The sequence below is a fragment of the Nerophis ophidion genome, linkage group LG07 (assembly GCF_033978795.1).
Source record: "Nerophis ophidion isolate RoL-2023_Sa linkage group LG07, RoL_Noph_v1.0, whole genome shotgun sequence".
NCBI lineage: Eukaryota > Metazoa > Chordata > Actinopteri > Syngnathiformes > Syngnathidae > Nerophis > Nerophis ophidion.
The window spans coordinates 5,785,312-5,799,112 of NC_084617.1; the positions used below are offsets into that span (position 1 = coordinate 5,785,312).

Below are 13,801 nucleotides of genomic sequence, written 5' to 3' on the forward strand. Positions count from 1 at the left end.
TAAAATAAATATTTAGACATAATAATGTATTGGATTGAGGAAAACCGTTCCAAATCAATCCCGATATTTCAGGTGAAAAACCTGACGGAGGAGATGGCATCTCAAGATGAGTCCATTGCCAAGTTGACCAAGGAGAAGAAATCCCTTCAAGAGACTCACCAGCAGACCCTGGATGATCTCCAGGCAGAGGAAGACAAAGTCAACACTCTGACCAAGGCCAAGACTAAGCTGGAACAGCAAGTGGATGATGTAGGAAAACCATTTTGTTGACCTTTAAAGGCCTACTGAAGTGAGATGTTCTTATTTAAACGGGGATAGCAGCTCCATTCTATGTGTCATACTTCATCATTTCACGATATTTTTACTGAAAGGATTTAATAGAGAACATCCACGATAAAGTTTGCAACTTTTGGTGCTGATAAAAAAGCCTTGCCTGTACCGGAAGTAGCAGACGATGTGTGTGTGACATCACGGGTTGTGGAGCTCCTCACATCTGAACATTGTTTACAATCATGGCCACCAGCAGCAAGAGCGATTCGGACCGAGGAAGCGACGATTTCCCCATTAATTTGAGCGAGGATGAAAGATTCGTGGATGAGGAAAGTTAGAGTGAAGGACTAGAGAGGGGAAAAAAAAGGCGAGGGCGGTGGGAGCGATTCAGATGTTATTAGACACATTTACTAGGATCATTCTGGAAAATCCCTTATCTGCTTATTGTGTTACTAGTGTTTTAGTGAGATTATATGGTACCTGAAAGTCGGAGGGGTGTGGTGACCACCAGTTTCTCGACGAGGCGAAGCGCAATAAATAAATAAATAAATGATAAATGGGTTGTACTTGTATAGCGCTTTTCTACCTTCAAGGTTACCTTGAAAGTACCTTAAAACTCATTTGTATACTCTAGCCTTTAAATAGACTCCCTTTTTAGACCAGTTGATCTGCCGTTTCTTTTCTTTTTCTCCTATGTCCCACTCTCCCTTGTGGAGGGGTTCCGATCCGATCCGGTGGCCATGTACTGCTTGCCTGTGTATCGGCTGGGGACATCTCTGCGCTGCTGATCCGCCTCCGCTTGGGATGGTTTCCTGCTGGCTCCGCTGTGAACGGGGACTCTCGCTGCTGTGTTGGATCCACTATGGACTGGACTCTCGCGACTGTGTTGGATCCATTATGGATTGAACTTTCACAGTATCATGTTAGACCCGCTCGACATCCATTGCTTTCCTCCTCTCCAAGGTTCTCATAGTCATCATTGTCACCGACGTCCCACTGGGTGTGAGTTTTTCCTTGCCCTTATGTGGGCCTACCGAGGATGTCGTAGTGGTTTGTGCAGCCCTTTGAGACACTAGTGATTTAGGGCTGTATAAGTAAACATTGATTGATTGAAGGTACTCAAAGTGCTTTGACACTACTTCCACATTCACCCATTCACACACACATTCACACACTGATGGAGGGAGCTGCCATGCAAGGCGCTAATTAGCACCCATCAGGAGCAAGGGTGAAGTGTCTTTCTCAGGACACAACGGACGTGACGAGGTTGTTACTAGGTGGGGATTGAACCAGGGACCTTCGGGTTGCGCACGGTGGAAGCATCCCACATTTCGGGGAGGCCGGTCGGTGGAGGCGAGAGAGTCCGCAGCTGCCTCGTTGACAGGTGCACGAGAAACGACGTAAGTTATCCGCTCATGTCTACGGTAAGAGCCGACTTATTACCACAATTTTCTCGCCGAAACCTGCAGTTTGACACCTGGTAAGGAACAGTGTTCACTTGACCGCTCTGTTCCACAGTAAAGCTTCACCGTCATGGCGCAGTGGAAGAATGGCCGTGCGCAACCCGAGGGTCCCTGGTTCAATTCCCACCTAGTACCAACCTCGTCACGTCCGTTGTGTCCTGAACAAGACACTTCACCCTTGCTCCTGATGGGTGCTGGTTAGCGCCTTGCATGGCAGCTCCCTCCCATCAGTGTGTGAATGTGTGTGTGAATGGGTAAATGTGGAAGTAGTGTCAAAGCGCTTTGAGTACCTTGAAGGTAGAAAAGCGCCATACAAGTACAACCCATTCATCATTTATTTATCTTTCGGAAACAAGGAAACATCGGCTGTGTTTGTGTTGCGAAAGGCGGCCGCAATACACCGCCTCCCACCTACATCTTTCTTCTTTGACGTCTCCATTATTAATTGAACAAATTGCTAAAGATTCAGGAACACAGATGTCCAGAATACGGTGTGATTATGCGATTAAAGCAGACGACTTATAGCTGGGATCGGGGCTGGAACAAAATGTCCGATACAATCCGTGACGTCACGCGCACGTGTCATCATACCGCAACGTTTTCAACAGGATACTACGCGCAAAATTTAATATTGCAATTTAGTGAACTAATAATGTGTTGCAATGTTAATATTTCATCAAGAAATCTGCGTTCAAAAGACTCCGGCTTATTAGTGATTCCCAAAGCCCAAAAAAAGTCTGCGGGCTATAGAGCGTTTTCCGTTCGGGCTCCAGTACTCTGGAATGCCCTCCCGGTAACAGTTCGAGATGCTACCTCAGTAGAAGCATTTAAGTCTCACCTTAAAACTCATTTGTATACTCTAGCCTTTAAATAGACTCCCTTTTTAGACCAGTTGATCTGCCGTTTCTTTTCTTTTTCTCCCATGTCCCACTCTCCCTTGTGGAGGCGGTCCGGTCCGATCCGGTGGCCATGTACTGCTCGCCTGTGTATCGACTGGGGACATCTCTGCGCTGCTGATGCGCCTCCGCTTGGGATGGTTTCCTGCTGGCTCCGATGTGAACGGGACTCTCGCTGCTGTGTTGGATCCGCTTTGGACTGGACTCTCGCGACTGTGTTGGATCCATTGTGGATTGAACTTTCACAGTATCATGTTAGACCCGCTCGACATCCATTGCTTTCCTCCTCTCCAAGGTTCTCATAGTCATTATTGTCACCGACGTCCCACTGGGTGTGAGTTTTTCCTTGCCCTTATGTGGGCCTACCGAGGATGTTGTAGTGGTTTGTGCAGCCCTTTGAGACACTAGTGATTTAGGGCTATATAAGTAAACATTGAATGATTGATTGATTGATTGATCAGTGATATATAAACTATCAGACTGTGGTCGCTAGTAGTGGCTTTCAGCAGGCCTTTAAGGATTTGCCCTGAAATTGGCACTATTGGTGGTCGGTTCAATGCCCTAATTAATTTACATGAGTGTTATGCAATAGCTCGAGGGCTCACTGGAGCAAGAGAAGAAGATCCGCATGGACCTTGAGAGAGCCAAAAGGAAGCTTGAGGGAGATCTGAAGCTCTCCCAGGAATCTGTAATGGATCTGGAGAATGACAAACAGCAATCGGATGAAAAACTCAAGAAGTACGTAAAATACAAAATCATGTACCTTCCCAGCTTCGTTTTTTCTCATTTAGAAATGAAACTTAGCATGTATTTTTCTCTTGTACTCAAAGGAAAGACTTTGAGACCAGCCAGCTTCTCAGCAAGATTGAGGATGAACAGTCTCTCGGTGCTCAACTCCAGAAGAAGATCAAAGAACTCCAGGTACATTGATTCATTGTTTGGATTTAAGATACACAAGTTTCAGGTTGTTCACTTTCTGGCTCACTCTTATCATTAAACCCAGGCTCGTATTGAGGAGCTGGAAGAGGAGATTGAGGCTGAGAGGGCCGCCAGAGCCAAGGTGGAGAAGCAGAGGGCTGACCTCTCCAGAGAGCTTGAGGAGATCAGTGAGAGGCTTGAAGAAGCTGGCGGAGCAACTTCTGCTCAGATTGAGATGAACAAGAAGCGCGAGGCTGAGTTCCAGAAGCTGCGTCGTGACCTGGAAGAGTCCACCCTGCAGCATGAGGCTACCTCAGCTGCTCTCCGCAAGAAGCAGGCAGACAGTGTTGCAGAGCTGGGAGAGCAGATCGACAACCTCCAGCGTGTCAAGCAGAAGCTGGAGAAGGAGAAGAGCGAGTACAAGATGGAGATTGATGATCTCTCCAGCAACATGGAGGCTGTTGCCAAATCTAAGGCAAGTATATTTGACTGGGGATGACTTCATTTCACTTCTCCAATACTAAATATTACCAAATCATTTGATTTTTGGTGACAGGGAAACTTGGAAAAAATGTGCAGAAGTCTCGAAGACCAGTTCGGAGAACTCAAATCCAAAAATGATGAGCATGTTCGTCAGCTGAATGATATCAATGTTCAAAGGGCAAGACTCCAAACTGAGAATGGTGAGACAGGTCTTATTAAAAAAAAAAGTGAAGATATCTGCAATATTAAATTCCCACCCAAATTCAATTTGTGGTTTAGGTGAGTTTTCACGCCAGATTGAAGAGAAAGAATCCCTGGTTTCCCAGCTGACCAGGGGGAAGCAGGCCTTCACTCAGCAAATTGAGGACCTCAAGAGGCAGATTGAAGAGGAAGTGAAGGTATTTAAAAGTTTGAATAGTTAATTCACTTTCGACACCATCCATCCATCTTCTTCCGCTTATCCGAGGTCGGGTCGCGGGGGCAACAGCCTAAGCAGGGAAACCCAGACTTCCCTTTCCCCAGCCACTTCGTCTCGCTCTTCCCGGGGGATCCAGCAGATCTAACCATTTGTCAGAGACGTAGAAATTGATAATGGAACGAACATTTCAAGCCAAATTGGTTTTGTTTCCATCAACTTATACTTACATGTTTCAATATCAGCTGAGGCCAGTTTGCCAGTAGTGGCAAAGTGAATTCTGATGAATTTACCCTAAATGTTGACCAGTCACATCTCAGTTTGGTTTGTTAACAGTAAATATACAATATTTATTGAAGACAATCGGAGAACGTACAAAACGAGAGGAGTTGTCATTCCTCACAGTTTTGGCATTACCATAGGCCTCCAGCAGAGGGTTGGCTGCAATGATTTGGTCTTCCAGGGAACCCTACATGGGAATTTGCATGCTGTCAACAAAATCTCAGAACTGCAGCAAAGGCAGCAGATTACCTCGACCAAAGGAAGGACAAAAGCCTTCATTGTAGTTTGCAGTTGTAAAACTGATCAATACTTAAATATCCGTCCAAGTCTAGGTCATTCAGGTCCATCCATCCATCCATCCATCTTCTTCCGCTTATCCGAGGTGGGGTCACGAGGGCAACAGCCTTAGCAGGGAAACCCAGACTTCCCGGGGGATCCCAAGGCGTTCCCAGGCCAGCCGGGAGACATAGTCTTCCCAACGTGTCCTGGGTCTTCCCCGTGGCCTCCTACCGGTTTGACGTGCCCTAAACACCTCCCTAGGGAGGCGTTCGGGTGGCATCCTGACCAGATGCCCGAACCAACTCATCTGGCTCCTCTCGATGTGGAGGAGCAGCGGCTTTACTTTGAGTTCCTCCCGGATGGCAGAGCTTCTCACCCTATCTCTAAGGGAGAACCCCAAACTCATTTCGGCCGCTTGTACCCGTGATCTTATCCTTTCGGTCATGACCCAAAAGCTCATGACCATAGGTGAGGATGGGAACGTAGATCGACCGGTAAATTGAGAGCTTTGCCTTCCGGCTCAGCTCCTTCTTCACCACAATGGATCGGTACAACGTCCGCATTACTGAAGACGCCGCACCGATCCGCCTGTCGATCTCACAATCCACTCATTTCGGCCGCTTGTACCCGTGATCTTATCCTTTCGGTCATGACCCAAAGCTCATGACCATAGGTGAGGATGGGAACGTAGATCGACCGGTAAATTGAGAGCTTTGCCTTCCGGCTCAGCTCCTTCTTCACCACAACGGATCGGTACAACGTCCGCATTACTGAAGACGCCGCACCGATCCGCCTGTCGATCTCACGATCCACTCATTTCGGCCGCTTGTACCCGTGATCTTATCCTTTCGGTCATGACCCAAAGCTCATGACCATAGGTGAGGATGGGAACGTAGATCGACCGGTAAATTGAGAGCTTTGCCTTCCGGCTCAGCTCCTTCTTCACCACAACGGATCGGTACAACGTCCGCATTACTGAAGACGCCGCACCGATCCGCCTGTCGATCTCCCAATCCTCTCTTCCCTCACTCGTGAACAAGACTCCTAGGTACTTGAACTCCTCCACTTGGGGCAGGGTCTCCTCCCCAAACCCGGAGATGGCACTCCACCCTTTTCCGGGCGAGAACCACTTTTGACACATTTTAGCAAATGATTTGTGTTGATACACTATATTGCCAAAAATATTAAAAATGTCGGGCAAAGCGAGACCAGCTTGCTAGAAAATAAATCCAATTTAAAAATTAGAGGCAGCTCACTGGAAAGTGCTACTATTTAAGCTATTTTTAGAACAGGCCAGTGGGCGACTCATATGGTCCTTACGGGCTACCGTAAGGACCAGATATAGATATAGATATAGATATATGGGAACAACCACAAACATACTTTAATGATAGTAAAGAGAAGGTTTGAGGGAGGAATTCAAACACTGTTGTAATTTGACTACACACTAGGCCAAGAATGCCCTGGCTCATGCTGTCCAGTCCTCCCGCCATGACTGTGATCTACTCAGAGAGCAGTTTGACGAAGAGCAGGAGGCCAAAGCGGAGCTGCAGCGAGGAATGTCCAAGGCCAACAGTGAGGTGGCACAGTGGAGGACCAAATACGAGACTGATGCCATCCAACGCACTGAAGAGCTGGAAGAGGCCAAGTATGTAAAGTCTCACCAAATACCAAAGTATACTAATGCGGGCTATTTTAATCCATAGTACTTTCATCCTAACTACTTTTCTGCACATATTCATATACTTGCCAACCTCGAGACCTCCGATTTCGGGAGGTGGGGGGTGGGGGGCGTGGTTAAGAGGGGAGGAGTATAATTCACCAACTCAAGTAATTCATATATATATATATATATATAAATATACATGTGTATGAAATACTTGACTGAGTGAATTCGAGCTATATATATTTATTTCATTATATATAAATTAAATAAATAGTTGAATTTCCAACGGCACCTATCAAATACACAGTAATAAAAACACAGTTGTTCTTCTAACTGTACTGTGCTTGCTGGTTACTAAAAAAAAAAAAAACAACAACACTTACCTTTCACTATTTCAGTAACCTTTGTTCTGCCATTTCCGTACTGGCGGGCGATCTCCGAATTCGGGAATATATCCTTGACGGATTTGTTGTAGACATCCGCAAATGAGAACTGGATGTTGCTTCCAGATATTTGCATAGCCATCTTTGTCTCAGCATAAGTTACACCATCGGGTCTCCATTTTGCAAGGTGGGCCAGAATACTGGGTTGCGAACGATGCTGCGCTGCGGACGCTTTGTGTTTCGCATGGCTGAGTATATCCGTTCATCCGCCGTGTTCAATGGAGAAGTCTGTTCTACAAAATTTACAGACAACATACCCCTTCTCCTTCGAACTCTCCTGGATAAACTGAAAAACTTGTTTCTAATCGTTCTGGAACTTGCAAGCGTATTTCTACATTTTGCTCGTCGACGGTGTAATATATTGGGTTGGAGTCAATAACCAGGCGACGTGATGAAGTTACGTCTCTTTACTGTGGGCTTCAGAACAGACTCCCTAATGCATGTTCCTTGACTGCACTTAAATGTAGAATATCCATCCATCCATCCATCTTCTTCCGCTTATCCGAGGTCGGGTCGCGGGGGCAGCAGCCTAAGCAGGGAAACCCAGACTTCCCTCTCCCCAGCCACTTGGTCTAGCTCTTCCCGGGGGATCCCGAGGCGTTCCCAGGCCAGCCGGGAGACATAGTCTTCCCAACGTGTCCTGGGTCTTCCCCGTGGCCTCCTACCGGTTGGACGTGCCCTAAACACCTCCCCAGGGAGGCGTTCGGGTGGCATCCTGACCAGATGCCCGAACCACCTCATCTGGCTCCTCTTGATGTGAAGGAGTAGCGGCTTTACTTTGAGTTCCTCCCAGATGGCAGAGCTTCTCACCCTATCTCTAAGGGAGAGACCCGCCACCCGGCGGAGGAAACTCATTTCGGCCGCTTGTACCCATGATCTTATCCTTTCGGTCATGACCCAAAGCTCATGACCATAGGTGAGGATGGGAACGTAGATCGACCGGTAAATTGAGAGCTTTGCCTTCCAGCTCAGCTCCTTCTTCACCACAACGGATCGGTACAACGTCCGCATTACTGAAGACGCCGCACCGATCCGCCTGTCGATCTCACCATCCACTCTTCCCTCACTCGTGAACAAGACTCCTAGGTACTTGAACTCCTCCACTTGGGGCAGGGTCTCCTCCCCAACCCGGAGATGGCACTCCACCCTTTTCCGGGCGAGAACCATGGACTCTGACTTGGAGGTGCTGATTCTCATTCCGGTCGCTTCACACTCGGCTGCGAACCGATCCAGTGAGAGCTTAAGATCCCGGTCGGATGAAGCCATCAGGACCACATCATCTGCAAAAAGCAGAGACCTAATCCTGCGGTCACCAAACCGGAACCCCTCAACGCCTTGACTGCGCCTAGAAATTCTGTCCATAAAAGTTATGAACAGAATCGGTGACAAAGGACAGCCTTGGCGGAGTCCAACCCTCACTGGAAATGTGTTCGACTTACTGCCGGCAATGCGGACCAAGCTCTGGCACTGATCGTACAGGGAGCGGACCGCCACAATAAGACAGTCCGATACCCCATACTCTCTGAGCTCTCCCCACAGGACTTCCCGAGGGACACGGTCGAATGCCTTCTCCAAGTCCACAAAGCACATGTAGACTGTCCATCCATCCATCCATCATCTTCCGCTTATCCGAGGTCGGGTCGCGGGGGCAACAGCCTAGACTACATGTAGACTGGTTGGGCAATATTTACATTCTATTCTGTTCTATGTACAGTAGATGGCAGTATTGTCCTGTTTAAGAAGGTCACAACATTGCTGAGTCAGGTTCTCATGGAGCCTGAATTTCGGGAGATATTCGGGAGAAAATTTGTCCCGGGAGGTTTTCGGGAGAGGCGCTGAATTTCGGGAGTCTCCCGGAAAATCCGGGAGGGTTGGCAAGTACGGTGTAACCTGTGAACTTGTGTTTCCCCCTTACAGGAAGAAGCTTGCCCAGCGTCTCCAGGATGCTGAGGAGTCCATTGAAGCTGTGAGCTCTAAGTGTGCCTCTTTGGAGAAGACCAAGCAGAGGCTGCAGGCGGAGGTTGAGGACCTTATGATTGATGTGGAGAGAGCAAACGCTGTGGCTGCCAACCTGGACAAAAAGCAGAGGAACTTTGACAAGGTAGAGTAACAATTACCATCTAAATGATCCAAGTAAAATGCATTGATACATTGCAATTTGATAATATTCTTAACATTTTCCAGGTCCTAGCAGAATGGAAGCAGAAGTTTGAGGAGGGCCAGGCAGAGCTGGAAGGAACTCAAAAGGAGGCTCGGTCTCTCAGTACTGAACTGTTCAAGATAAAGAACTCTTACGAGGAGGCTCTGGATCAACTGGAGACCATGAAGAGGGAGAACAAGAACCTGCAACGTGAGTCATTCATGCCAAATATGATTGACATGTACATACTTTATGGAAGTCGTTTAAGTTCTGTAACTTTGATTTTAATGTGACAATGCTTTTGCATCTTCGTGAAGGTAAACTAATGCAAAATATTTCAACAAATTTAGGGACCGAATGTCCCTTTGGGACAGAGAACCCTTTTGTAGTTCTAAGGTTGTATTATTATTATACCACCGCCTCTTTGAGCTGTAATTTGACCCCCTTAACATGCTTCAGAACTCACCAAATTTTACACACACAAATTTCCATTTATTTGAAAACCCAAACCCCAAAACTCAAAATTGCGCTCTAGCGCCCCCTAGGAATAAAACAGACAAAACTGCTCCTAGGAAGAAAACACGGACAAAACTGCTTGTAACTTCCAGTAGGAATGTTGTAGATACATGAAACAAAAACCTCTATGTAGGTCTTACTTAGACCTACATTTCAATACTTGACATCCTTCAGCAAAAATCAACAAGAAGTTGGCAATTACCCCTTCAAAACAAAAGTTTTACACACACAAATTGCCATCCAATTGAAAAACCAAACCCCAAAACTCAAAATTGCGCTATAGCGCCCCCTAGGAAAAAACAGACAAAACTGCTTGTAACTACCGTTAGGAATGTCGTAGAGACATGAAACAAAAACTTCTATGTAGGTCTGACTTAGACCTACATTTCATAAACTGACATCATTCAGCAAAAATCAACAGGAAGTAGGCAAACACCCCTTCAAAACAAAAACTTCCTAAAAAATGTCATTTTTGCCTCTTTGAGCTGTAATTTGACTCCCTTAAAATGCTTCAAAACTCACCAAACTGGACACACACATCAGGACTGGCAAAAATTGCAATCTAATAAAAAAACAAACCTCAAAACTTAAAACTCTCGCTCTAGCGCCCCCTAGGAATAAAACAGACAAAACTGCTCCTAGGAAGAAAACACAGACACAACTGCTTGTAACTTACGGTAGGAATGTCGTAGATACATGAAACAAAAACTTCTATGTAGGTCTCTCTTAGACCTACATTTCAATACTTGACATCCTTCAGCAAAAATCAATAAGAAGTTGGCAATTACCCCTTCAAAGCAAAAGTTTTACACACACAAATTGCCATCTAATCGAAAAACCAAACCCCAAAACTCAAAATTGCGCTATAGCGCCCCCTAGGAAAAAACAGACAAAACTGCTTGTAACTACCGTTAGGAATGTCGTAGAGACATGAAACAAAAACCTCTATGTAGGTCTGACTTAGACCTACATTTCATACACTGACATCATTCAGCAAAAATCAACAGGAAGTTGGCAAACACCCCTTTAAAACAAAAACTTCCTAAAAAATTAAATTTTTGCCTCTTTGAGCTGTAATTTGACCCCCTTAAAATGCTTAAAAACTCACCAAACTGGACACACAATTGGCGAAAATTGCGATCTAATAAAAAAAACAGAACCTCAAAACTTAAAATTGCGCTCTAGCGCCCCCTAGGAATAAAACAGACAAAACTGCTCCTAGGAAGAAAACACGGACAAAACTGCTTGTAACTTCCAGTAGGAATGTTGTAGAGACATGAAACAAAAACCTCTATGTAGGTCTTACTTAGACCTACATTTCAACAGTTGACATCCTTCAGCAAAAATCAACAAGAAGTTGGCAATTACCCCTTCAAAACAAAAGTTTTACACACACAAATTGCCATCTAATCGAAAAACCAAACCCCAAAACTCAAAATTGCGCTCTAGCGCCCCCTAGGAAAAAACACAGACAAAACTGTTTGTAACTTCCGTTAGTAATGTCGTAGAGAAATGAAACAAAAACTTCTATGTAGGTTTGACTTAGACCTACATTTCATAAAATTACATTATTCAGCAAAAATCAACAGGAAGTTGGCAAACACTCCTTCAAAACAAAAACTTCCTAAAAAATGTCATTTTTGCCTCTTTGAGCTGTAATTTGACCCCCTTAAAATGCTTCAAAACTCACCAAACTGGACACACACATCGAGACTTGCGAAAATTGCGATCTAATAAAAAAAAACAACTCAAAACTTAAAATTGCGCTCTAGCGCCCCCTAGGAATAAAACAGACAAAACTGCTCCTAGGAAGAAAACACAGAGAAAACTGCTTGTAACTTCCATTAGGACTGTCGTGGAGACATGAAACAAAAACTTCTATGTAGGTCTCTCTTAGACCTACATTTCAATACTTGACATCCTTCAGCAAAAATCAACAAGAAGTTGGCAATTACCCCTTCAAAACAAAAGTTTTGTGAAAACCCGTCACCTTTTTTCAAACATTATCTCCTCTGAGCGCGTTTGTTGTGTCGGCTTCAAACTCGCACAGGTAAGAGATCGAACCCTTCTGATTAAAAGTTGCGCAAACAGTTTTTCTAATTGCTCCTGTTTTGATTTTACGAGCCTTCAAAGAACCGTTGCGCTGATGCTGCTGCGCTGCTGCCGTCTCAAGATGGCCGCTTAAAAGCAGGAAGCACCAGCGTGACCACACAATGCAGAGAAGGTAGGTAGTGTGCGGGTAAAGATATGTTGACTGGGTGAAAGAAGGAGGCACCAGTTTGACTCCAAGATACAGAGAAGGTAGGTAAGGTGCAAGTAAAGATATGTTGTCTGGGCGATGGCAGGAAGCACCAGCATGTATGGGTGACAGAAAGAAGCACCAGTGTGACCCCAGGATGCAGGGAAGGTAGGTAATGTGCAGGTAAAGATATGTTGACTGGGTGAAAGAAGGAGGCACCAGTTTGACTCCAGGATACAGAGAAGGTAGGTAAGGTGCAGGTAAAGATATGTTGTCTGGGTGATGGCAGGAAGCACCAGCATGTATGGGTGACAGAAAGAAGCACCAGTGTGACCCCAGGATGCAGGGAAGGTAGGTAATGTGCAGGTAAAGATATGTTGAATGGGTAAAGGCAGGAAACACCAGCAAAAGTCGGTCCCGTCCATCGCTGCTTGCAGCTTTAATTTTTATTGAATTTTAATTACAACATAGTTGTATACATTGTATACAAGGAGTGATTCAGTTTAATAAGTTTGTTCTTTATAGAGGAGATCTCAGACCTGACTGAACAGATTGGAGAAACTGGAAAGACCATCCATGAGCTGGAAAAGGTCAAGAAAACCGTGGAAACTGAAAAGTCAGAAATTCAGATAGCTCTGGAGGAGGCAGAGGTAAATACAGTCCGATCTTTATCTACGTTGTAAATATATTTATTTGAAGCCATAGGAATATCAAATGCATGTTCAACAAGATTGCATGCAACTTGGGTAGCCAGCATGATTTTATACCATGAACTGATTAACGTGGACCCCGACTTAAACCAGTTGGAACATTTATCCGGTGTTACCATTTAGTGGTCAATTGTACGGAATATGTACTGTACTGTGCAATCTACTAATAAAAGTATCAATCAATCAATTTTTCCCTGCAGAGCACACTCGAGCATGAAGAAGCAAAGATTCTCCGCGTTCAGCTCGAGCTCAACCAGATCAAGGGTGAGGTTGACAGGAAGCTGGCCGAGAAGGACGAGGAGATGGAGCAGATCAAGAGGAACAGCCAGAGAGTTATTGACTCCATGCAGAGCACTCTTGATGCTGAGGTCAGAAGCAGGAATGACGCCCTGAGAGTCAAGAAGAAGATGGAGGGAGACCTCAACGAGATGGAGATCCAGCTGAGCCATGCCAATAGACAGGCTGCTGAGGCCCAGAAACAACTGAGGAATGTCCAGGGACAACTCAAGGTGACCCTTAAGATGACTGCATTAACAATGCTGGTGGACTTGAATTGCCGCCGGGTATATAGTATGCGCCTGCCAAACTAATTCCGCAAAATAATTAGCGCTTGCTTAGCATTACCGCCGGCTCAGGATCAAACTCGTTTCGCAAAATATTCTTTTTATCAGCGCATGTCTAGAATTTCCACAGGGTCAAACTCGTCACGTCACGAGTGACGCTTCACCCGTCATCATTTTCAAAATGGAGGAGGCTGATCTCAATCATTTGAAATCGCATAAAGGGAAGAAGATTAAGTGTTGCGTCTTCATGGCATCGTGATGCGAATGGTGCTTCTTTCAAGATGCGGATCGTGCTCGGACACGGCGTACAGGTAAGAAATAATGATTTTATTAAAACTCAAAACAGGCTCAGAACAAAAACACTGCTGCTAAGGCAAAAAGGCAAACAAGGAGCTACTAGCATGTGAGCTAGGGAAACAAAACAGAACACTTGCTCGAAGCACAAACTGACAAAACAAGGAGCTAGCGTCTGAGCTAGGGAAACAAAACAGAACACTTGCTCGACGCACAAACTGACG

General features: G+C 45.5%; 1 protein-coding gene across 1 annotated transcript in view; it reads left to right on the forward strand.

The window, feature by feature from the left end:
* Positions 1-13,801, forward strand: part of LOC133555832 (myosin heavy chain, fast skeletal muscle-like) — an 81,884-nt gene that overhangs the window by 57,881 nt on the left and 10,202 nt on the right. Inside the window, exons 24-34 of the mRNA XM_061905241.1 lie at positions 73-249; positions 3,222-3,367; positions 3,460-3,550; positions 3,633-4,022; positions 4,104-4,230; positions 4,310-4,428; positions 6,458-6,654; positions 9,033-9,216; positions 9,300-9,465; positions 12,536-12,660; positions 12,921-13,229. Coding sequence (XP_061761225.1) covers positions 73-249; positions 3,222-3,367; positions 3,460-3,550; positions 3,633-4,022; positions 4,104-4,230; positions 4,310-4,428; positions 6,458-6,654; positions 9,033-9,216; positions 9,300-9,465; positions 12,536-12,660; positions 12,921-13,229 — 2,031 coding nt within the window. The remainder of the gene's footprint in view (positions 1-72; positions 250-3,221; positions 3,368-3,459; positions 3,551-3,632; positions 4,023-4,103; positions 4,231-4,309; positions 4,429-6,457; positions 6,655-9,032; positions 9,217-9,299; positions 9,466-12,535; positions 12,661-12,920; positions 13,230-13,801) is intronic.